Genomic DNA, 24,937 nt, shown 5'->3' with positions numbered 1-24,937 from the left:
TTCGGAGAACCGGATTAGCGAGCTCACGGTTAGCGCGATGGTTTGGTCTTGGATGTGTCATTTGATCTTGGATGTAGTAAGCGAGGTACGAAGAACGGACCCCAGGTCACGAAACCCAGAGTCCCCTTGATGTTTACGTGCTTGATAATTACATTCTCCAAAACTACTTCCTCCAAATGTTTCAGCATAAAAGCCTCTTTTAGAAGTGAAGTTCTCCTGTGTAGTGAAATGCTGACAGCTTTTAATTTGAAAGGAATACAGGAAGTGTCAAGAGTTTGTAAAGGAGAGTGAGCCTAGATGCACTGGTGGATTATTTTATTGCAGGTGAGGTCAAAGGTCAGAGAGCGGTTCCTTTTTTTCTTGTCATGTAAAATGTTGACAGAGCTTTGACGAGGACGTCCGTCTCTGCACATCGATATAAATCAGAATAAAAATAATAATAATTCACCATGTCATAAACAGTGCCAGCCTTATTAAGCATCACTGGGCACTCTCCCTTTGTATCCTGTAGCATCTAGATAACCTGCCGGCTGTGAGGTCAGAGCCTGAGGCGGTTTGGTGTGAATGAACTCTGACCTCTGTGTCTGAACCTTGTTCACATCCGCGTTATAAAGTTTTCAGTAATACAGTCTTCTTACCTGACACTTGTCTCCCAGGAAGTACTGCCTCCCTGCAAACACCATGTAGTCCGTCTTCTGCATCTCTGTCACAGTGATCAGATTAGACCGTCACAGGAAGTAATCAGATTACACAGCTGTCAGTTGTACAGTGTCCAGCTTCAGTTCACCAGCATTACTTTATCCTGACGCTGGTCTGGATTAGTTAAACCTGCGTTACCTTTGCAGGTGTCCTGCCACACATCGAACTCCAGGTTTCTGTAAACGTCCCCGTCCAGAGACTTCATGACCTTGTAGGGCAGAGACAGTCTGGAGGGAGGCGGAGCTTCTGCAGGAGGCTGAACAACAAAAACATTACATCAGCTGCAGTTCCTGATGTCCAGCAGAGGCAGCAGTGAGTCAGTCCCATAAACTTCCATGTTTGCTGACTGCTAGCTTCACCTGACCAATAATATGGCTGCTGTGAGGTTACCGTACCAACAGATCATCCAAGAAGGCGGAGCTCCAGTTTAATGAGTGAAATTCAACAGTTATGATTGGATGCCACTGACTTGCACGTCACGGATTCTTCTGGCATCATTTGGCTCTTTGCATTTTTACCTTTCTTACTTCACCAATGACGAGTTCACGTGTTCCAGGTCCTGCTGATGGCGTCCTACGACTCTGAACAAACTCAGGCTGAAACTAGACATTAAAAGCTGCAGAGCAGAGGTCGTCAATGCAGAGCCTCAGGCGTGAAGCAGGAAGTAGAGCGTGTTTCTAAAGACCCTGGTGGCTCCTCTGAACGTTCTGGAGGATTCGGCACTGTGGTTGTTTTTTAAGTTTCATTTTTCTTTAAGTTTTTGGTACTTTTGTTGCTGTTAGTGTTGTTATCCACGAATGCTCGGGCGATCGAATCGGCATCTATCAGCATTCCTACCTTTGAGTCGTCCGTCACAGCTCGTGGTTTCTCCTCGATGGGTCCGCCTGGCTCCGCCTCCTCACTGCAGAGCACAAACAAATGGGCCCTCAGTTCTGATGTTTCCATGACGATGGCTGCTTCATCAGTTTCTGATTTCGTCTGTCACCGTTGCCCTGGTTACCATGATTCCAGGTCAGAGCTGCTCTGCCGCAACGTCCTCAGGTGTGTATGTGTTTACCTGTGCCCGCGGTCCTCAGGTGTGTCATATCCAAGGTCAACATCACTGCACATGGATGGACTGTTTCTATAGCGACGACCTCCGACCCTGAAGGCCTCCATGGCCTGGCAGAGCTCCGCCTCCTCAAAGCCAAATACCTGAGTGTAAAGCAGCTCATACAGAAGAGCTACACACACACACACACACACACACACACACACACACACACACACACACACTGAGTGCAGAGGAACTATAGACTTTCTGTGTTCGGCCAATCAGATAGCAGCACTCACACTGACAGAGGGCGGCAGAGGCGGGGTAACTCCTTGGGTAAACAATGTCATAGTGACCATTGATGGAGCAGCACAGCGTCACCTCGGCAACACAAAAGACTGACAGTCAGCACCAGCCAATTACCTCACAGACCTCAGGGTCACGTGACCTTACCTTGTCCACAAAGTCGTCCTCCGAGATGATGGTGGCTGGTTTCCCCGGGTAACGGTAGATCAGGAAGCAGCGCCTGCACACATGGAGTCATGTGACTCAGAGTCGTACTGAACCAGAGCGATAAGGGACGCCTCATTTATGATGTCATCACGCCACAGACTCAAACTGATACTGACATATTCACGGGTGCACATGAGTGGTCCGCAGGTGCACATTTGCTGTCAAAATAAAAGACGCGCACCAGATAAGAAGTTGCAACGCGCGTTTGCGTCCATACAAAAGGCAGTGTCTTTGTCCGCTTGAGCAGGATTTTCACAGCACATTCTGCAACACATCAGTCTTTATTTATAAAGCACTTTTCATACAAAAATGTAGCACAAAGTGCTTTACATGGTTAAAAGCAGCCCACCCTACCACTCACTCCCCACACTCTCATTAACATGAACGATCATGGATACACACACACACACACACACACACACAAAAAGTAAAATTGGGCTGGGCACACATGAGCCAGGTGAGGAAACACTATCACAGGGAGCCGGTCACAGACCGCAGCTTCCAGGCCGGGCACACGGCAGGAGGGAGGCAAAGGAGCCCCCCAGCCAGGCTGAGAGGACCCACAGAGCCCCAGCAGCCCCGGTGCAGAGAGCCCCCTCTGAGGAAACACTGGAGATATGACCTAATAAGAGTATATGCAGAATAAAAAGATAAAATAAATAAGAATGGGATACAGTATAAATATAAATAGAGTAAGAAGATAAAAAACAAATAAGAATAAAATCAATAAATATTAGGTAAAACCTAAATTAACAATATAAATAGAATAACAGGATAGAATAAATAAGCATAAAATAAATAAATGTTAGGTGAAAGCTAAATTAAAAAGGTGGGTCTTGAGCCTGTTCTTAAAAACATGTACGTTCTCTGCGGCCCTGAGCTCCTCCGGCAGGCTGTTCCACAGACGAGGACCATACCACTGAAAAGCTGCCTCTCCGTGAGTATGTGTCCTGACTTTAGGGACAATCAAAAGGCCAGCACCAGAGGACCTCAGGGTCCGCGAGGGTTCGTATAGTAAAAGCAGATCTGAGAGATAAGAAGGCCCAAGACCATTAAGACATTTAAAAACCAATAAAAGAACTTTAAAATCGATCCTGAAACACACGGGGAGCCAGTGCAGCGATTCTAAAACCGGTGTAATGTGGGCCCGCCCTCTGGTCTCCATCAGCACACGAGCTGCAGAGTTTTGCAAAAGTTGTAAAGGTGAAATATTCTTCTTAGGAAGACCAGAGAGCAGGGCATTACAGTAATCAATGCGACTGGTAATAAAAGCATGCATCAGCATCTCCGTGTTGGCCCGAGAGAGAATAGGGCGACTCTGGCTATATTTTTTAGATGATAAAATCCAGTTTTAAAAGAACAGCGTGGTCTACTGTATCAAAGGCTGCGCTTAGATCCAGTAGCACCAGGACTGAGAGCTGTTGGGCGTCCCAGTTACATCTAAGATCATTTAAAACCTTTAGGAGAGCCGTCTCTGTGCTGTGGTTCACCCTAAATCCAGACTGGAATATCTCCAGGATCTGTCTATCATTCAGAAAGTCATTAATCTGAGTAAAAACAAGTTTTTCTAAGACTTTACTTAAAAATGGTAAGTTGGATACAGGTCTGTAGTTATTAAAATCATTACAATCCAAATTGCTCTTCTTCAGAAGGGGCCTCACCACCGCCGTTTTAAAGGCAGCAGGGAAGACACCCAACTGAAGAGAGCAATTCATCATGTATAAAAGCTCAGCCTCAAAAAATCCATAAAGTGTTTTAAAGAGTGAAGAAGGAATTGGATCTAAAAGACATGTGGTGGGTCTCACTGTGGAGAAAACTTTCTGAAGGTTCTCAGCATTAACCAGGACAAAGCTGTCCAGTGTACAATCGAGCCATCAGATGTGTTTACAATCATATCGCGATTAGATAAAATATCAGATCTGATGGCGCTGACGTTTCCCCTGAAGTGGTCTGCAAACTGCTCACAGAGCGAGTCTGTGGGGGTTCTTTGGGAGCTGTTAAAATCAGGGTTAAATAAATGATCTATGGTGGAAAAGAGGACCTTGGGATTATTTTTGTTATTACTGATTATTTTGGCAAAGTATGAATTTCTTGAGTTCCTTAGTGTATTATTGTACATTTTAAGTTGCTCGCAAAGTATTTGATGGTTGATTGCATTTTTATTTTTCCTCCACCTCCTTTCTGTGTGTTCACCATTGGTTTGAAGCCAGCTCACCTCCTGCAACCACCCTTCCGAGAATACGCGCTTCTTTTGCGGTTCGGACTCCTGACATTTCTTTGGAGGTGGAGGAACACCAAAGCGGCTTGCTTCTTCGACACCTAGTTCTAAACAAATGTCTGTCCTCCTCCAGAGAATCTTATGGACGCGCGTTGCAACTTCTTATCTGGTGCGTGTTTTTTATTTTGACAACAAATGCACACCTGCGGACCACTTATCTGCAACCCTGGATATGTTCCTATTACTGCCAGCAGTAAATGTGTTTGCCCTGCACAGCGCCCCCTACAGTGGCCCCTTAGTGCCAATCCCCAGTCCTGTTTAAGCAGGTTTTTCCTCACACGTCTATAACATGTTCACTTTTCACCTGCACCTCCTCACTGAGAAGCAGAGATGGTCAAGTGTGTTTCAAATGCTTTAATTTAAACATCATGAAGCGCAAAACAGTTTAAACCAATCTAAACCTCTTTACAGTGTGAAGCTCCACCCCTCGGAGTGAATCACCTAAGGGGTGTGGCTACGGACAAAGTTCAATACGTGTTAGCCGTTTCTCTGCTTTAGCTCCATCAACAAATCTTAGCACTCGAGTCAGAGATAACGGGATCCCCACGCTGAATATGAACTCTGCTTCAGTAAAAACAGGCGTTTCACAGGTCATGTGACTCTTCTACTACACAGAATTAGGGCTGCTCGATTATGGCAAAAATGATAATCACGATTATTTTCACTGAAATTGAGATCTCGATTATTTGACGATATTTATTTAACCCTTTAAGACCTACTATAGAACCAAGTCCGCCAGAGCTTATATTATATTTTTACAGTCTGTAGTGCCATTTGTGGGAGCATTTCAAGTTGCTATACAACTGTTATAGCCCATATTTTAATAATATGTATGCATTAAGTCCATAGTAACTACATTAATTGCAAAAAAGTGCAATAAACTACAAAAAAAATTGAAAATCGTTTTTGTTTTTTTTACATATATATTTCTACTTGGAGAAATTTAAGAGGTTTATCCCTCAAAACTTTAAATACAATAAAGTTGCAAAAATAGTTTACAACAACAGGAAATTTATTTTGAGTGTCTTCATAGTTTTATTTTGGAGATACAGCAATTTTTATATACTGCAGGAAAAACAAAAAACAATCCTATGATGCAAATTTGCAAAGAAAACAGCAGGTGCATCAAAATAAACTATTTCCAGCAGTGCAATCTGAGTTCTAAGCATCCCAGAAACTATTCAGAAAAGTCAAACATGACCAGTGTAGGCTTTTAAGGCCTACCATTAAAAAAAACTACAATTTCCGCGAAAATGACGTCACTTCCGGTTTCGGGGAGGAAATGGCGGACATGTGATAGTTCGCGCTGACGTCTGTTTCACTGTGGGAAGTGTTACGAACAGCTGATCAGATCGGCAAAGCCTGTTTCTGTAATATTATGTTTTTGTTCCTGCAAGCGCTTTTAATGCAATTTTTGCAAAGCTTTATGTGGAAGGAAACCGTGACCGAGGACAAGCTGATGGCATAAGATGCAAGTACAACTCCTCCGGTTTCATATGCAAAACAAATTATTGCGCTAGCTTACACGGTTCCGGTTCTACAGGGATTTAAAAATAGTTACACAAAACGGAGCGTGCTGCTCTGACCGGCTTTAAAGGGTTAACAATGACTTTAAAAAATAATATAAAATAGTGTGCAACACCACTGAAGTTTTTTTACCTCTCTTTTCAACCAACAGCAGTCACTCTCCAAATAACTTCTGCTTAGCTTTCCGAGCTTCCTCTTAATTAGCGGTCTCCAACCATTTTTGCGCCACGGACCGGTTTATGCCCGACAATATTTTCACGGACCGGCCTTTGAGGTGTCGCGGATAAATGAGGGAGGGGCTAATAATCGGCTCAGTCATTTTTAATGATCGTTGAAAGCCCAGATCGTAATCGTGATTAAAATTCGATTAATTGAGCAGCCCTACACAGAATGATCCCTGTGAGTGTCGTCTGCTCCGATCAACGACGTAGGAGATGATGATGATGATGATAACACAACGGTAAATAATCTGAGAGATGATGAACCTGCAACCTGAATAGCTATTGAGCAACTACCATAATCATCCCACAGATGTAATATTATCTACAGCTACTCTTAGTACCATTGATGTTCATTTAGACTCTTTTTCTCCAATTGATCTTTCTGAGTAAAAGTCATCTGTTCACACAGCTCTTTGCTAACTACAGGCCAATCTCCAACCAGGCTGTAGGTATTACAGGTACTGCGCTGCAGTGGTTTGTATCATATCTATCTAATAGACTCCAGTTTGTGCATGTAAATGGAGAGTCCTCTTCACACACTGAGGTTAATTATGGAGTTCCACAGGGTTCAGTGCTAGGACCAATTCTGTTTACATTATACATGCTTCCCTTAGGCAGCATCATTAGAAGACATAGCATACATTTACACTGCTATGCTGATGACACCCAGCTCTATCTGTCCATGAAGCCAGATAACACACACCAATGAGTTAAACTGCAGGAATGTCTTAAAGACATAAAGACCTGGATGGCCGCTAACTTTCTGCTTCTTCATTCAGATAAAACTGAGGTTATTGTACTCGGCCCTGAAAATCTTAGAAATATGGTCTCTAAGCAGATTCTTCCTCTGGATGGCATTACCTTGGCCTCCAGTAACACTGTGAGGAACCTTGGAGTCATTTGGAGCAGATTTCTCCTGTTTTGGCTTCCTGTTAAATCCAGAATTCAAAATCCTGCTCCTCACATACAAGGTCTTAAATAATCAGGCCCCATCTTATCTTAATAACCTTGTTGTTGCAACTTTCATCCGTAAATAAAGCCGCGGCCGGCTGAGTTGGTTGTGTCCCTGTGACGCGCCTCCAATAATCCATAATGAGTCGTACTTGTACTTTGCGCATTTATTTTAAGAACAAAACAAAAACAAACATTTGCGCTTTCAATCAATTTACAACTAGCGCATGGATTAACTGGTGTGCCAAAAAATGACGGTCAACAGAAAAGTTTGCCCACAAACCACTCACCCAACACACCTGCTGCGAACACCGACATCAGGTAAATAGACTGTGACCACACCCACATACCATCACCTGAGACGCAGGTAAAACTATACACCTGTGCCACCAAAACAAAAAGGAAAAACATAAACATTGACTTTGGCTCTTACACTTGTAGTACCATATCACCCTATTAGAGCGCTTCGCTCTCACACTGCAGGTCTACTTGTTGTTCCTAGAGTATTTAAAGGTTTCTGATCACAACTAGGGCTGGGTATCGTCACTGATTTCTAGAATCGATTTGATTCCGATTTACAAGGTCCCGAATCGAATCGATTCGATTCGAATCTGGGAAATTTTGCCTCAGACAGTCAGAAATATTATAATTCAGATCTGTACATTAACATATTTTTGTATCTATATAAAGGAAGCTGACACTCGCAAGACTTTATCAAAGGTGTGAGCATCACAGCAGAGGCCTTTGTGTCAAAGTAGCTGAAGATAAAACAGAAAAACATGAAGGAGATTTTCCTGGCCTGGGATTTTATAAAAAATATTCTGCAGTAGATCAAAAACGAAAGAAAACCATTAATCAACATATGAACATCACCTCTGAGTTACAGCGGTTTTATTAGAGACACAGCGTTTTGCATTTTGCATAATTTTAGAAAGTTTAAATTTGTTCAGTAACCTGTTGAACGGCAGAAATGAGGTTTTCTCTTCGGAAGTAGGTAAAAGGGAAAAAAACAGCGGCCGACAGGCTGTGAACAACGGCAGCCTTGTGCGTAACAAGCAAGCGAATAATGAAGAAAACAGATTTTTAAACGGGAAACTGTTCTTGAAATATACTGAGAGATAAAACTAACAGCTCTAGAATCAGCGCAAAAAGGACGTAAACACAAAGCGCGGACCCGCCGAAACATCAGAATCAGCTCGTCGATTTTAATCGATGAATCGATTATCAAAACCCACCCCTAATCACAACCTGGTGCTCCTTGTCCCTGTGTATGAGTCCTTAGTGCGCAGGGAGCCACCACCACAGTCCAGAGATGGACGGAGGAGAGCGAGGAGGCTCTTAAGGACTGTTTTAACATCTACTGTGTGGGAGGTGACCTGTGACGACCACGGAGAGGACATCGACAGCCTTGTGACCTGCATTACTGACTATATTAACTTCTGTGTGGATAACGCCGCACCCAACAGGACTGTGCGGAGTTTCTCCAACAACAAACTGTGGATTACCGCAGAAATGAAAGCCGTCCTTAAGCAGAAGAGGAGGGCCTTCAAATCCAGGGACAAAGAGGAGTTGAAAAGGGTGCAGAGAGAGCTGAGGGGACTGATAAGGAATGGGAAGGAGAGCTACAGGCAGAAGATGGAGAACCAGCTTCAACAAAACAACGTTGGTGAAGTCTGGAGAGGCCTCAGAACCATCTCGGGCCACAAACAGCAGAACTCTCTGCCTGGGAGGGATGTGAGATGGGCAAATGAACTGAATCATTTCTTCAACAGATTTGACTCAGCCATGAGACAGTCTGCAACATCGGCTGCAGACTCACCCACCCCCACTGCTGCTGCTCCACCTCTGACACCTCAGACCCTTCACACCTCCTCTACTCACCCTGCTCACTCCCCCCCACCCCCAACTGCAGCATCCAACACACAGTCAACACAAGGCTCCAGCCTGTCTCTCTCAACCACCCAGGTTAGGAGGGAACTGAGGAGGATTAAAGCCAAGAAGGCAGCGGCCCCAGATGGCATCAGCTCGAGGGTCGTCAGGTCCTGCGCAGACCAACTGTGTGGGGTGATGGAGCACCTCTTCAACCTGAGCCTGAGGTTGGGAAGAGTCCCACAGCTCTGGAAAACCTCCTGTGTTGTACCAGTGCCAAAGACTTCACGCCCCAAGGACCTCAACAGCTACAGGCCAGTGGCTCTGACATCCCACCTGATGAAGACCCTGGAGCGGCTGGTCCTGGCTCAGCTTCGGCGCCTAATAAGCTCATCACTGGACCCACTTCAGTTTGCCTACCAGCCTGGCATTGGAGCGGATGATGCCGTCATTCACCTCCTACATCGTTCCCTCGCTCACCTGGAGACCGCTGGAAGCACTGTGAGAATCATGTTCTTTGATTTCTCCAGTGCCTTCAACACCATTCTTCCCTCGGTTCTAAAGGACAAGCTGGTGAACTCTGGAGTGGACCATCACCTCACTACCTGGATCCTGGACTACCTCACCGACCGACCACAGTATGTGAGGACTCAGGGCTGTGTGTCGGGCAGGGTCGTCTGCAGTACGGGGGCCCCACAGGGAACGGTTCTGGCTCCGTTCCTCTTCACCATCTACACTGCAGACTTCTCCCACAATTCCACCCAGTGCTTCCTGCAGAAGTTCTCTGATGACTCTGCAATAGTCGGCCTCATCACTGATGGGGACGACAAGGAGTACAGAGGACTGACTCAAGACTTTGTGGACTGGTGCCAGCTGAACTACCTCCAGATCAACACCAGTAAAACCAAGGAACTGGTGGTAGACTTCCACAGGCACAAGCATTCTCCACTGCAACCACTGAACATCCAAGGTATGGACATCGAGGCTGTGGACAGCTACAGGTACCTTGGTGTTCATCTGAACAACAGACTGGACTGGACTCATAACTCAGACACCCTCTACAGGAAAGGGCAGAGCAGGCTGTACCTGCTGTATTTTTACTCAGTTGTATATAGCATTTGTATTCTATTTTTATCCTATTGTATATTTTATTCTATTTTATTCTGTACAGTTGTGTACAGTATCTTATTCTATTCCAGTGTTCTCTAATTTTTGCTATATAACTTTGCACTGTCCACTTTCTGCTGTAACAAAACATATTAGTCCCACACGTGGGAAATTAAGGTTATCTTATCTTAAAAGTAGAATGGGAGGCAGAGCCTTCAGTTCTCAGGCCCCTCTTCTGTGGAACCAGCTTCCAGTTTGGATTCAGGAGACAGACACTATCTCTACTTTCAAGATCAGGCTTCAAACTCCTCCCTTAGTTATGCTGCAACAGGTGTAGCCTGCCGGGGATTCCCATGATGCACTGGGTGTTTCTTCTTCACTCACTATGTGTTAACAGACCTCTCTGCATTGAATCATATCTGTTATTAACCTCTGTCTCTCTTCCATAGCATGTCTTTATCCTGTCTTCCTTCTCTCACCCCAACCAATCACAGCAGATGGCCCCGCCCCTCCCTGAGCCCGGTTCTGCCGGAGGTTTCTTCCTGTTAAAAGGGAGTTTTTCCTTCCCACTGTCGCCAAAGTGCTTGCTTGTTGTGATTTGGCGTTATATAAATAAAATTGTATTGTGATTTAGGATGGTATAAAACAAAAAAAGAAACAAAAGGAAAATTCTGGTTTGGTAGCCACACCCCTCAGGTCAGCTGGTTTCGAAACACGCCGTGACTGCTTTGAGGTCATCGAAGAAAACACAGCATACCTGCATCACTCACCTGTACAGCTGAGACAGAGCCTTGATCTCCACCTGACCCACCGTCTCCTGAAAACACACACAGGTTAACACACTGCCTGCAGGTGAACAGCTGACTGAAGGTCAAAGGTCAGAGATATTCACCTTTGGATCCTCCAGACGTTCCAGGTATTTCTCAAACGAGCCTTCAACAAACTGCAGAGGACAGAAAACACAGCACAATGAAGTAACTGAGTATTTCTCTCATACTCAGAATACTCTGAACTCACCGGCTCAAAGTTGCATCTATTGGCTCTCATGAAGTTAGCGCAGTCCTGACGGATCTTCTGATGGTAATTCTGAGAGAAATACAACTACACACACACACACACACACGAGAACAGTTTTTCTGAGGTTAGCCTCGCGGGTCGCCATCACGCTGACGCACACACCCAGAAACCACTCCGAGATGACAAACAGCCGTCACTAACAGTCAGGGGGACGAGTTAGGGACAACCTCAGACTGCTGAGCAGCAAAGCTCAGGTGAGCTCAGGTGTGTCGCTCCTGGGGAACCTGCCAAACGCCTCAGCGGGAAGGAAACAGGAAGTTGCACCTCTAACAAAACACAAGAGTGACAATCTCTTCCTGCAGGAGAAAAGTAATCCACTACACTCCCATTGAGGTAAGAGTCACAGGTAATGGATTACTCAGAGTAACAAGCGAAGCTGATGGGAGGAGCTTCACACAGACATCTGAGGACAGGTGAAACCTCTGAGGAGTCCACAGGTCACTGACACGTGTTAGTGTTGCTGTCCCTCCTCATGAGCTCGCTGCCTCCTGGTTCTGGTTCGGCCCACACTCTCCGCAGACCTGCTTTGTGCGGCGGAATGAAACTGTGTGCACTGACGTCTGTGACCTTTGACCTCGCCCAGTTTGACCCAGAGTTTAAACAAAGTTCCCTCACACCGTAACTGTACTCGGTACGCCTCCCTCCCGCCACCCAGCTCACCTGCTCGGACACGGCCCGGAACAGGCTGGACGCATCGCGTGCCACCATCTTCCGGTACAGGCCGAGGCTGCACAGGTACTCGTCCATGTTCACGAAGTACTTCTTCAGGCCTTTCTGCATCGCGCCGCCACTCCGTCACCTGCACACGGACTGAACGCGAGCCCGCGAGCTCAGGTGGGATTAATCAGGTCTGATGGGCGCGCGGAGCCTCGCGGTGCTGCTGAGGCCTTCGCGGACCGGCCCGGGCTCGGAAATACCAGCGCTGCTTTTTGTTTAACGTCATGTTTGTGTTATTATGTGACTGGTTGCTGATGTTTTACTTGTGTTTATAACACGGAGCGACGTGTCAGTGAGATTCACGCGGGGACAGCAGCTTCCAGGCCGAGGACAAGAGGCGTAAACAATGAAACAGCAGAAACGCGCTGCTGCGTGACTTTAAAGACAGCTCTACTCTCAATCTGCAGTACAAGTTCTTAGTTACTCTCCGACGGGGACCCGTGACGTCACCTTTCTCTCTGGTTCCGTGATCAGCTGATGTTCTGCAGGAGAACCTGCGCTCAGCTGTGTATGACGTCACGCTGCGGTTCCACCGTGACACCAGCAGGTGGCGGCGCAGCTCTGACGGTTTTACACCCTCACGAGAAGAAGAAACGGCTGGCTGTGCGCATGCGTGTCTTGGCAGCTTGCAGTCCTTGCGGTACTGGTTCGGCTCGGCTCGCTGTGATCTGGATGATGATGCTGCTCCTGCGGAGGCTCCGGCCGCTCAGCGGGACGCCGGGCTTCCTCTCCGCCGCCTCAGAGCGCTCCTTCAGCGGCTCACCGCCGCCGCTGCCCGCCGCCCGGGTCCGGAGCGCCTTCGTGGAGTTTTTCCGGGACAAACACGGACACCAGCCGGTCCCGTCCTCCCCGGTCCGGCCCAGAGGAGACCCGAGCCTGCTGTTCGTCAACGCCGGCATGAACCAGGTCAGTACAGACCCGACCCGGTCCGGGGGTACCGGGAGATTTCAAAATAAGAGCCTGTCAGAGGCTGACTGCGGATCGATTAGACTTTATTGATGTTTCGTTTTATTGAATATTTTAGTCCAGATTAACAACAGTTGTCACACCTGTGCAGGTAAACACAGATGGCGGGGGAGGAAGTGGTCTGCGTATATGTCCTTCTGTGTGTATGTTTTATTGTGTGTGCGCGCGTGTGAGAAGCACTTTTTTTTAAAAAAACCTTGTGATTTAACCAATCAGAGCCTTCTCTCCATCTTTGTGTGGCGCTCACAGTTCAAGCCCATCTTCCTGGGCACAGCGGACCCTCGTAGCAACATGGCGTCGTACCGCCGCGTGGTCAACAGCCAAAAATGCGTCCGAGCCGGCGGCAAACACAACGACCTGGATGACGTGGGCCGGGACGGCTACCACCACACCTTCTTTGAGATGCTGGGAAACTGGTCGTTTGGAGACTATTTCAAGGTGGGTCCCCTTCCTGTTTTCTTTAAGGTGGGAGTTTACTTCCTGTTTAAAAGAGGCTCACTCTGCTCTGTGTGCACTCAGGAGGAAGCGTGTCAGATGGCATGGAGCCTCCTCACAGAGCATTACGGGATACCTGCTGACAGGCTGTATGTCTCTTATTTTGGCGGTGATGCAGCAGCAGGGTTGCCAGCGGATGAGGATACACGGAACATCTGGCTGGAGATCGGGTAGGTGCACATCTGTCTGCAGCTGGGGCCGCACTGCTACAGGTCAGCTGACCCTTGCTGTCCCTTCAGGGTCCCCACCCACCGTCTGCTGCCATTCGGACTCAAGGACAACTTTTGGGAGATGGGGGACACGGGGCCCTGTGGTCCCTGCACCGAGATCCACTACGACCACGTCGGTGGGCGAGAGGCGGCGGCGCTCGTCAACGCTGACAGCCCAGAGGTGGTGGAGATCTGGAACCTGGTCTTCATGCAGTACAACAGGTACTGTACATGACTCACCTAGACCTTTTAATCTGCCTGAGACCACTTTAGTCCACATGAGACTACCTTAGTCATAAGATAGTTTCAAAGTTTAAAAATCAAAATATCAAATATCAAACGAAGAACATGAGGAGTGGAAGAGAACGGGGATCAAAAATATTTATTATGCCTCACATAGAACTGGGAAAAAAAGAGGAGTGGCCATTCTGATACCAAACAAGCTTTTGAGTTTACTGGAGAACATAAAGAGGGAAGATTTGTGTTGGTGAAAGGGAAAATGGAACAGCAAGACGTCACGCTGTGTAATATATATGCACCCCCTGGTAGTAGTACAGGGTTCTTTAAGGAGATATTCAGGCTTATTGCCGCAGAAAGTGTTGGAACATGTATATGTGCAGGAGATTTCAATTCTCCATCCAAAATGGGATACAACTAGCCGAGACCGGAGGGGAACTAAATTAGAGAAACAAGTATAAACAATGCTGAGTTGGGGCTTATAGATATTTGGAGATATTTACACAAAAATGAACGCATTACATTTTATTCAGCGAGACGTGATATGTACTCGAGGATTGATTATTGTTTTACTTTTAGTAAAGATCTCCACAGAGTGAAGGATTGTTTAATAGGACAGAGATTTATCTGATCATTCGGGATTACTATGAGGATTGGGTTTAAAGCTAGCCCCAGAAATATGGCGTCATTTTTGTGCCACTATTCTGAGCGCACGTAAAAAAAGTTTGCAGGTGCAAGTGTTTCATTTTGAGGAGAAATTTATTTTGAGCGAAGAAAAGCTGAATTTGAGTGAACAAAATTCATTGCTGCGTGCAAAAACTGTATTTCAGTGTTTGCTATTATCCACACACACACACACACACACACACACACACACACACACACACACACACACACACACACACACACACAACAGCAGCCCCTCTCACTCAGTTTTTGCATTTGCGCTCGCTCGCATTGTGTCGCTCGTGCTCTCAACATTTCTGCCCGTGTGCGCTCGACTCTTTCTCTACACCGTTATATCTGTGCCACAAAACCAGCCAATCACAGACTTGGATGCAAAAAAATCTGATTGGCTGTTTTGGTCTCCAATCAGCTCGAAATGACGAAATGCAATATCCCAGAATGCATTTGGTCCAAAACTCAAAGGAAGCAGTGGCGGAGGGACACAGAGGGGCGGAGTTTGAAATGTTACTCTTTCTGGGTCACAAAATAAACTTTTAAGATATTTTCATGTGAGAATGTTTCTGTGTAAACTTCAAATATCTGCTCGACTCATCAAGACATCACATATTTGCATAAGTGCTCTTACCCACCAGCTGACCGGGTGGTCACTCGGGTTAAACATAATATAAAAGGCTGAACTGACAAAAAATCACCGACTACACCACCAGGTGTTACAGGAAAAACCATAAAGCCTTTGAACTAAAACAAACGCTGTTGTGACGGTGATGTACACTGTCTTGTTGGTATATATGTATGATTTGTATCACCTTCATGTTTCCCTCTCACCACATATCCAAACCGACATCATGACCAGCAGCTAAAGCATGCCTTAGGGGTAAAATTATTGCAAAATGTGCAGTCCTAAAGAAGGTGAGAGCAAAAATTGGAGCAACTGCACACCGTTACAAGGTGCCCCCGTGTGTTGGAGCAGATGAGGCCGGTTAAACAGGAGATCCACAAAATTTTAAGTGAAGAAATTGAAAGAAAATTAAAATATAATAGACAACGGTGGTATGAGGCAGGACCCAAAGCTGCTAGGCTATTATCATGGAGACTCAGGAGGCAACAACATTCATAAAGTTCGAAATCTAAAAACAAATAAGATAACTAATAAACTCGAAGAAATTCAGAGCGCATTTGAAGAATATTACGCTGAGCTATACACACAACCGGGTAAAGCGGATCGTGGCTCAAGAGTTGGGAGTTCGCCTTGTAATCGGAAGGTTGCCGGTTTGAGCCCCGGCTCCGGCAGTCTCGGTCGTTGTGTCCTTGGGCGAGACACTTCACCCGTTGCCTACTGGTGGTGGTCAGAGGGCCCGGTGGCGCCAGTGTCCGGCAGCCTCGCCTCTGTCAATGCGCTACAATGTAGCTGCCATCACCAGTGTGTGAATGTGTGTGTGACTGGATGTGTAAAGCGCTTTGGGCTATATAAATACAGGCCATTTACCATTTACCATAAGATTCAGAATTTCTTATCCAGCTTAGATCTGCCATTTATAGGTAAGCAGCAGAATGAAAAACTCGTCAGAGAAATATCAGCAGAAGAGCTCAACATTGGGATCTCAAAACTCAAGACTTTTAAAGCCCAGGATGTGATGGATTCCCACCAGAGTGGTATAGGCAGATGAGGGAACCCTTAATCCCACTACTAAAGGCCTCTTTTAATTACACTCTGAGTGGGGGGGCGCTCCCACCATCGTGGTGGGAGGTGTATATCTCTGTCATACCAAAAGCAGGGAAGGATAAAACTGATCCCAGATGTTAGAGACCTCTTATCGTGTTAAATATAGACTACAAACTATTTGCCCTGATTTTGGCTAGGAGGTTGAGTACATTGATGCCCATGCTGGAGGATCAAACAGGCGTCATTGGTAACAGACAAACACACGATAATATCAGAAGGGCCATTCATATTATTGACCAGATACTTAAAGGGAAAACTGGAACAGTTCTCATTGGGCTTGATGCGGAAAAGGCATACGATACGGTCAGGTGGGAGTTTCTGTTTCATGTGTTGAAGAGATTTGGGCTATGTGACGGGTTTATTCAGTGTATAAGAATGATTTATATGTCTCCAACAGCGAGGATCAAAGTTAATGGAAGCCTTTCAAATCGGATAACACTACAACGTGGCTGCAGGCAGGGCTGCCCGTTGAGCCCGCTGCTCTTTAACCTTTTCATTGAGCCGTTGGCTCAATGCATCAGGGAAGACACTCGAGGGGGTTACAACGGGGATGGCGTGCTGGTAACACTAGGAAACCTGGAAGAGGGAATTCCTCTGCTATGGAAATACTGGAAGAATATGGCAGACTGTCTGGTTATAGACTAAACATTCAAAAAACTCACATCTTGACGTTCTTTTTTTAACCCCTCAAGACAATTGGTAGCAAGATATAGATTCGGATGGCATCAATCTCAAATGGAGTATTTGGGGATCCTGCTGACAAAAGACCTTGCATTGTTATATGAAGTTAATTATAATCGGGCGAACAAGAAGATATATGAAGATCTGGAGAGGTGGGGTCTGCTCCACCTCGATCTGGGCAGCAGAGTTAGCGATAAAGATAAATATCCTCCCAAAGCTGCTATATTTGTTTGCAGCACTTCCACTGGAGGTTCCAGCAAAACAATTTAGGGAGTGGGATATGCATTGCTCAAGATTCATATGGGGAAATAAAAGGCCGAGAGTGAGATATGCAACAATGCAGCTGCCTGGTGAGCGGGGGGGCATGGCTCTACCGTGCTTTGAGGATTACTATCTGGCAGCCCAGATCAGACCTCTGTGCTGGTGTAACTCTAAGTTTGAGGCAAAATGGAAGCACATTGAGCTTTCTTTGATGGATTTCCCAATACAGTCTGTTCTGGGGTCTCTTGAGAGTTTGCGACAGGCATATCAGATGCAAAATTTATGTGTAAGTTTTTCCCTGAAAAAATGTGCAGATGTGATTACAATTCTTTGTGTTAACTCATTCACTGCCAGCCATTGGCAGTGAATGAGTTAAACCCATTGACTCATTCACTGCAATTGACGGCTATAGACGTCAATGGCAGTGAATGAGTTAATAGGGAAATAGGGTTGCTGGGATGGCCAGCGTATCTCCCACGCTTCCTTCCAGCATTGTTAGAACATAAATTCAGGGAGTGGTCCAGGCATGGAATCACTGCGATCTGTAAGATAGTGAAGCATGGGGAGCTGATCAATTTTGAGGACGTGTCAGATTTACGAGATCGGCAGGGAAGATTTTTATCGTTACCTACAGGTTCGGAGCTTCTTCCGGAAGGAAATTAGAATGCTTGACGCAGATGCTAGTGGGGTGATCCAAATATTTGTGGATGCTTATGGTGAGAACCTTATAAGAGGTACTATAGGCAAAGTGTACAGAAGTTTCATATCTATGAAAAAGAGCTCAACAACATATGTCAGTCATTGATTATATAAAGCACCTCGAGGCATAAATTCTTTAACATGGCGAGATTTTGGATGGCAGAATTTAAGTAGATTCTTCATCACACCAAAGCAGAAATCCAAAATAAGTGGTTCAGGCGCTTCGAGGGAGTGCGGGGAGGTCGCTGCAGGTTGCTTCCATGTCTTCTGGTCATGCCCTAAACTGAAGACCTTTTGGGAAGAGATAAATACTGGTGGATGTGCTTGAAGTAACACTGGACTTCTCCTTTAGTACCATGTACCTTGGGAAAACTCCTGAAAATAATTATGGTTGCATGCAAAAAGGCGATTACTAAATGTTGGTTGCAGACAAGCCCCCCCACACGGAAGCTGGTCATAGACATTATTAACGTAATCCATCATATGGAATAGATTACCTTCTCACTGCAGCTGCAGAGGGAGAAAGGAGAGAGACTTTGGGAAAGATGGGATCGTTACACTTTAACGTTCTCAAGAACCAGACGTTTTGATCTCAGTTTGTCCATTTATTCCGTAACACAGGCAAACGGGCCGTTAACTCAGGGGAGAGTGCCCTCATATAACACCTCACTTCAGCCGCGTACAGTCACACAACAACGAAGACCCCCTCCCTTTCCTGCACACATTAACTCCCTTTTTCCTGCAGCACAACCAAGTATGTATCTTAAAGAAACAACAACAGCGTGCAGAGATAACCAACCTGTCACTGTAAAATAACATTTAACCATCGTTACAATATGTTAAAACTAGAAAGTGATACCTATGTGATGCAGAGGAAGACCCGCGATTTTGTTTGAATGGAACATTACCTGTGTAATATGTGTAAGTAAAACAAGGTGATGTGTAGTTGGGGCTGGGCGATATATCGAGGTTCTTTAAAAATATCGATATATTTTTATACGAGATATAAAATGTGACAATATCGTTTATATCAATATAGTCTATGTTACGTTATAATTATAGTTGTGGAGCCATAGGTTTGCCTCTCTTTCGTCCACTTTTGTCTCTACGCAACGTTACTCGGCCTCGCCTCTCCTTCACTGAACACAGCTCCCCCTCCTCCCCCATCGCTTCGCCTGCAGGCAGCGACAAGCTGGACACGGCAAATCTCCGTTAACGAGTTACTGCACATCGCCCCGTGCGTGGGGCTGGACGGCGTCAACGTGCTAACAAGCTAACCACGCTAACGAGCTAACCACGCTAACGCCATGCATGGCCTGAAATCCTTTCATTTTCTCAAAAGTTGACAGCGCGCCTTATGTATGAATTCTGGTTGTGCTTGATGGCCGCGAACCGCTTTTATGTGCTGCACGGCGCTCAGCAATCTGTCAAAAAATGTTTTAGTACAACTTTGCTAAGCTACGGAGGCTTGATGGATTGTCGGAGCATTACGGCTACCGAGGAGCCTCGCGGAGTGATACGTACTGTGCTTCCTTTTTTTTTTCTCTCTCTCTTTTTTGTGTCCTGTTTGGATCTTTAGCATCAGAATTGTTGTCTTAAGGCCAAGAAAGATGCCAAGCGGATTTATTTTACCAAGTGGATCATCATGGCCTTGCCATATTGGTCCATTTGATTTACCTTTATTATAATTATGAATTTATTTTATTTTCAGTTGCTACAAACGGGACAGACATGACTGGGGGATAGGACAGGGAGAAAGAATGAAAGAGAGGGAGAGAGAGAAAACCAGAGGGGAGAAGAGACGGTGAGAAGGGGGGGAAGAAAGAAAAAACAAAAAAAAGAAAAAAAACACCTGGGTCACCTGTATGGAGAAAAAAAACAGAAGAGAAAGCAAACAACAAAGAGTAACATAATAAAAAAAAGCACCATCACAATAAACTAGCTAGCAGTAGATATCAGTAGATACTAAATAATAAACGATATTGTGCAGCACGCAAGATAGACAGCGCACAATGTGCTTTGAGGCAGCAGCCAAGAAAGCTGTAGTCCGCGTCTGTGAATACCCGTGTGTACACCTGTGTGCACACCTGTGTGGATCAGCATGCTTGCATTCCAAAGGTTTCTCCATGTAACGATCTGCTAGGGAGTGTGGGGGGGCCACAGCCCCGTCCTCCAGGGCATGAAGCAGGTATGGAGGAGATCAAAACTTCAGACATCCAGAAGCCCCCAGAACACAAGAGACCAAGGAAGACCAACAGAGGGGCAGCCGCGCCACTGTCCCAGAAAGAGCTGAGGAGAGTCCCAGATGAGGGCTCACTCAGCAGCCGCGGAGCAGAAGCCAGGGGGAGTTGCAGTGACGCCGGCAGCCAGCTGCGCCTGAGTGACCGAGCCCCAGGCCGAGAGGCCGAGGGCACCCCACCTCCGAAGTGGCCCGAGCGAGCCCCAGGCTCCAGGCCCCGATAAGCGGCCGCCAAGGAGTGAGCCGGTGTGTACCTGGACGCCCATCCCCGGACACAAAGAACCACCAACGCACCGACACCTGAGGGAGTCCGCCACTGGCAGGGGAAGTGGTGGTGGGTGGAGATAGGCCTCCAAACCTTGGAGGGCCTGAGATGTCCCCAGAGAGGTGGCGCCTGACACCCAACCTGACATATAGACACAGACATACAGGCACACACAGACACAAACATCCATTCCCACCCTCATGCTCTCATATGCACTTACTCCACACTCAACCAACGTGGAGACAGACATAAAGAGACGCTGTACACACGATCACACTCCCCAAGCGTACTCTACAAACCGGGTCTAGGTACCCTTGCCCCTGGGGGGGGGGGGAACTGCACCCAGACCCAGGTGGTGTTTCCCTTTTCCCTGCAGTGGGGGGAGGCAGACCGCCCCAACTCCGCAGCAGCAGGGAGGCCCCACACTCCAGACCGCAGTCGGACGGCCAACTCCTCCTCCTAGCCCCCCGCTCCAGCAGGCCGCAGAGAATGGGGGTGAGAGAAGACTCCAAACCTCCCTCCACCCGCTCATTGTAGTGTTGATGCATGTGTGTTCTAAGGTGCATTTAAAACCCAGGAGGGCATGGAGCTACCTGCCAGAGAGCAGCAGGTAAGCGCATGGTCCCTCCTGCTAGCCCTCAATGTCTACGTGTATTTAACATTGAGAGGTCGGCAACGACGCCAGGGGTGGGGTGTACACCCTGATGGTACTTTGGACTCGTGCCCACCCCCAAGATCCTATATGTATGTGTAATGAGAGTGTGAGTAATGTGAATGTCTAAGTTGTGGGATAAAATTGAGGCAGAGGCAGCCAGAAGGGGACAGAGGGGGGGTGGCCTCCTCTGCACCCTGGTGACATACCCCTACTCCAAGGCCCTGCATGTGTGGGTGGTTGTGGTGGAGCGGGAAGAGGGAGGCAGCTGGAGATGGGCAGGGAAGGAAGGGAGGGGCAAGTGACCCCTCCCTGGGGCCAGCTCCCCCGCTGACCCCAGTAGGCACCCCCATACTCCGCGACCCGCCAGGGAAAGGGGGCCCAGGCCCATCCAGACCGGGGCCCAGTGCAGCAGCGCCCCCCGGCCCCACAGAGCCTGGGACAGTCCACCCAACCCCACCACAGAGAAAACCAGGCTGAGATCTTCCTCCACCTCTCCTGTATCTCCCCCTCCCACGTACTGTGCTTCAACGTAATATTACCATACTGTGTGTGTATGGCAAACTTTAAAGCACTGGGCGGGCCCCACACTTTGGAAAGGTCTGCTTTAGTCCATGTGTAGTTACTTTAGAGTCCATGCGTAGTTACTTTAGAGTCCATGCGTAGTTACTTTAGTCCATGCGTAGTTACTTTAGAGTCCATGCGTAGTTACTTTAGAGTCCATGTGTAGTTACTTTAGTCCATGCGTAGTTACTTTAGAGTCCATGCGTAGTTACTTTAGTCCATGCGTAGTTACTTTAGTCCATGTGTAGTTACTTTAGAGTCCATGCGTAGTTACTTTAGTCCATGCGTAGTTACTTTAGTCCATGCGTAGTTACTTTAGAGTCCATGCGTAGTTAGTTTAGTCCATGCGTAGTTACTTTAGAGTCCATGTGTAGTTACTTTAGAGTCCATGCGTAGTTACTTTAGCGTCCATGCGTAGTTACTTTAGTCCATGTGTAGTTACTTTAGAGTCCATGTGTAGTTACTTTAGAGTCCATGTGTAGTTACTTTAGTCCATGTGTAGTTACTTTAGAGTCCATGTGTAGTTACTTTAGAGTCCATGCGTAGTTACTTTAGAGTCCATGTGTAGTTACTTTAGAGTCCATGCGTAGTTACTTTAGAGTCCATGCGTAGTTACTTTAGTCCATGTGTAGTTACTTTAGAGTCCATGTGTAGTTACTTTAGAGTCCATGTGTAGTTACTTTAGTCCATGTGTAGTTACTTTAGAGTCCATGTGTAGTTACTTTAGTCCATGTGTAGTTACTTTAGAGTCCATGTGTAGTTACTTTAGAGTCCATGTGTAGTTACGTTAGTCCATGTGTAGTTACTTTAGTCCATGCGTAGTTACTTTAGTCCATGCGTAGTTACTTTAGAGTCCATGCGTAGTTACTTTAGAGTCCATGCGTAGTTACTTTAGAGTCCATGCGTAGAGCACTTCCTTTGTCTTGAATCTTGGTCCCATCCCGTCTCAGGGAGGTGGACCACAGTCTGCGGCTGCTACCCCAGGTCAGCGTGGATACTGGGATGGGTCTGGAGAGACTGGTGAGCGTCCTGCAGGGCAAAACCTCCAACTATGACACAGATCTGTTCACACCGCTGCTGCACGCCATCCACCAGGTATGCCGGCACACACAAGAGCACACACAGGTGTCCTGCACAGGTTGTCATGGTGACACGTGTACCATGTCCTCAGAGGTCGGGGGTGGAGCCGTATAGGGGCAGGATGGATGTTGGTCAGGTGGATCTGGCCTACAGAGTCGTAGCTGACCACGTCCGGACATTATCGGTGTGCATCGCTGACGGAGTTTACCCGGGCATGTCAGGAGCCGAGTGAGTCACCTACCAATCAGCTGTCAGCGTGACGCCAGAAGCAGGCATCTTATGTTTACCTGTGTGTGGGTGTCAGGTTGGTGCTGAGGAGGATTTTACGGCGGGCGGTTCGGTTCTGTGTCGAGGTCCTTCGTGCTCCCCAGGGAACGCTCGCCAGCCTAGTTCCCACCGTCGCCGACCTGCTGGTAAAACGCCATCCCATAATGCCTCTGAACTGACATTATTTTGCATTTTACAGTAAATTGAAGGCTGTTTTATCGATTACCTGGTTTCTGTTGCCAGGGTAACATTTATCCAGAGCTGCACCAGGAGACAGACCGGGTGAGTTTGTATTATGACCTCTGACCTCATCGCTCCTGACTTTCAGAGTCAGATCATGAAAGTTGGGTCACGTGATATAGCAGGAAATTGTCATCAGATGGTGTTTGTCTTCCAGATTGTGGACATCATCAACGAGAACGAGGCTCACTTCCTGTCGTCTCTGCAGCAGGGCAGCAGGCTGATCGAGCGCACGCTTAGCAGGAAGGACTACAAACATGGAGTCTTCCCCGGTCAGTCCAGGTCCAGACTCTGACACGTGAACACACCTCGTGAACACACCTGAGTTAATCAGGATGTTAATGAAGCCTTTAATTAACAGTCTGAGGTTGACGATGGCCTGAGCCGAGCCCACCTGTTGGGCTCAGGTGTTCATACCTGGTTAATTATTTCCTTTCTTCCGGCAGCCTCAGTGGCTTGGTCTCTCCACCGGGACCTGGGCTTCCCTCTGGACCTGGTGGACCTGATCCTGGAGGAAAGGGGGGTCCATGTAGACCGCCAGGAGCTGGACCGCCTGATTGCCGAGAACCAGAAGGTGGGGCTTAATTCACTCGTCTTAATCTGGAAACAGTGAGGGCTTTTACTGTGAAGGACAGAGAAGGCTGCTTTTATTCTGAAAAGACAAAGGTTTTCATTGCCTACTGGAATGAGATCCACACACCTGTCTGTGTGTCTCAGGTGGCTTTAGAGCTGCAGGCAGGTGACCGTGCCCAGGTGACACTGGACGTCCTCAGTCTGACGGAGCTGCAGCGTCTTGGCGTTCCTCACACCGACGACAGTCTCAAATATGACTACCGCCTGGCCGAGGGTCGATACGGTATGTTCCACCTGCACAGGTAACACACCTGAGCCTCGGTGGTCAGCTAATGATGTCCACATACTTCCTCCCAGTGTTCCCACCGTGCCGTGCGACAGTTCTCGCACTCTACGACGGGCAGGCTTTGGTGTCGGAGGTCTCCGAGGGTCAGCGCTGCAGCGTCATACTGGACCGTACCTGCTTCTACGCCGAGCAGGGGGGCCAGTCACATGACCAGGGCTACTTCACCCTGTATGAGCTGCAGGTCAGCAGGCGCCTCCCTCAGTGCATCGTGAGAAACATTTTTGTGTCCCTATGACTCCACCTCTTTCCTGTCTCTCAGGACGTGCTCTTTCCTGTGGAGGCGGTGGTCCGGGCGGGGGGCTACGTGGTCCATCGGGTCACCGTGGCCGACAACCTGAAGACCGGCGACCAGCTCCAGCTGCACCTGGATCAGGTAAACAGCTGGGTTCAATTGACATTTAAAGGGGCAGTTCACTAAGGGCCAGAGTAACGGTGTGTGCACAGCCCAGCGCTCCCACACACGGACCGAACACGAGCAGCATGAAATCGGAGCTGTGGCATCAAAGTGCTTGATTGCAGCTTCGATTGCTCTCAGGCCGCTGTCGCTCTGAAGCTCAGTTAGTTCGGTCTGAAGGTGAAACAACAATGCAAAAACCAGCAGCACGAAAAGTTCGGCAGCAAAAAACCTCGACTACTCAACAGCGATGGAGACGCTACGGTCATCTGAACGGAGAATCTCGGGCTCGCTTCGTTAAATTTGTTGAGCCGCCACGTGTTGGCTTTAAAGCATCTGTGACCTCTGTGTCAGCGTCCACAGTTTG

At 47.3% G+C, this 24,937-nt stretch overlaps 2 protein-coding genes across 6 annotated transcripts in view; one reads left to right on the top strand and one right to left on the bottom strand.

Annotated features, from left to right (window-relative positions):
- The window catches only part of alg13 (ALG13 UDP-N-acetylglucosaminyltransferase subunit), a 26,294-nt gene extending 13,414 nt beyond the window's left edge, over window positions 1-12,880 (bottom strand). For 2 of the 4 annotated variants that reach the window (XM_086297267.1, XM_086297268.1), the window contains exons 1-10: window positions 11,936-12,274; window positions 11,216-11,299; window positions 11,091-11,141; window positions 10,969-11,015; window positions 2,186-2,258; window positions 2,032-2,113; window positions 1,757-1,922; window positions 1,537-1,600; window positions 838-955; window positions 639-703 (exon numbers count right to left, since the gene is read on the bottom strand). In XM_086297267.1, coding sequence (XP_086153393.1) covers window positions 639-703; window positions 838-955; window positions 1,537-1,600; window positions 1,757-1,922; window positions 2,032-2,113; window positions 2,186-2,258; window positions 10,969-11,015; window positions 11,091-11,141; window positions 11,216-11,299; window positions 11,936-12,055 — 870 coding nt within the window. In that variant the 5' untranslated portion in view covers window positions 12,056-12,274. Of the gene's footprint in view, window positions 1-638; window positions 704-837; window positions 956-1,536; window positions 1,601-1,756; window positions 1,923-2,031; window positions 2,114-2,185; window positions 2,259-10,968; window positions 11,016-11,090; window positions 11,142-11,215; window positions 11,300-11,935; window positions 12,276-12,442 lie in introns of those variants that run through there. The other 2 variants (XM_086297270.1, XM_086297269.1) reach the window with 2 other exon arrangements.
- aars2 (alanyl-tRNA synthetase 2, mitochondrial (putative)) overlaps window positions 11,874-24,937 on the top strand; it is a 19,247-nt gene continuing 6,183 nt past the window's right edge. Inside the window, exons 1-13 of one of the 2 annotated variants that reach the window (XR_015129987.1) lie at window positions 11,874-12,898; window positions 13,208-13,396; window positions 13,478-13,623; window positions 13,693-13,884; window positions 22,621-22,765; window positions 22,842-22,978; window positions 23,055-23,163; window positions 23,261-23,299; window positions 23,415-23,529; window positions 23,704-23,831; window positions 23,975-24,113; window positions 24,188-24,357; window positions 24,436-24,549. Coding sequence is in view for 1 of the 2 variants with exons in the window: in XM_086297266.1 (XP_086153392.1) it covers window positions 12,470-12,898; window positions 13,208-13,396; window positions 13,478-13,623; window positions 13,693-13,884; window positions 22,621-22,765; window positions 22,842-22,978; window positions 23,055-23,163; window positions 23,261-23,299; window positions 23,415-23,529; window positions 23,704-23,831; window positions 23,975-24,113; window positions 24,188-24,357; window positions 24,436-24,549 (2,052 nt within the window). In the remaining variant the exon portion in view is untranslated. The remainder of the gene's footprint in view (window positions 12,899-13,207; window positions 13,397-13,477; window positions 13,624-13,692; window positions 13,885-22,620; window positions 22,766-22,841; window positions 22,979-23,054; window positions 23,164-23,260; window positions 23,300-23,414; window positions 23,530-23,703; window positions 23,832-23,974; window positions 24,114-24,187; window positions 24,358-24,435; window positions 24,550-24,937) is intronic. The other variant, XM_086297266.1, reaches the window with a different exon arrangement.

Source organism: Aulonocara sp. 'chitande type north' Nkhata Bay, linkage group LG6 (genome assembly GCF_057382095.1).
Source record: "Aulonocara sp. 'chitande type north' Nkhata Bay isolate Kocher_YH1m ecotype deep benthic linkage group LG6, A_spYH_male_GT1.1, whole genome shotgun sequence".
In the NCBI taxonomy this organism is placed as follows: Eukaryota; Metazoa; Chordata; class Actinopteri; order Cichliformes; family Cichlidae; genus Aulonocara; species Aulonocara sp. 'chitande type north' Nkhata Bay.
This window is presented reverse-complemented; position numbering and strand designations above follow the sequence as displayed.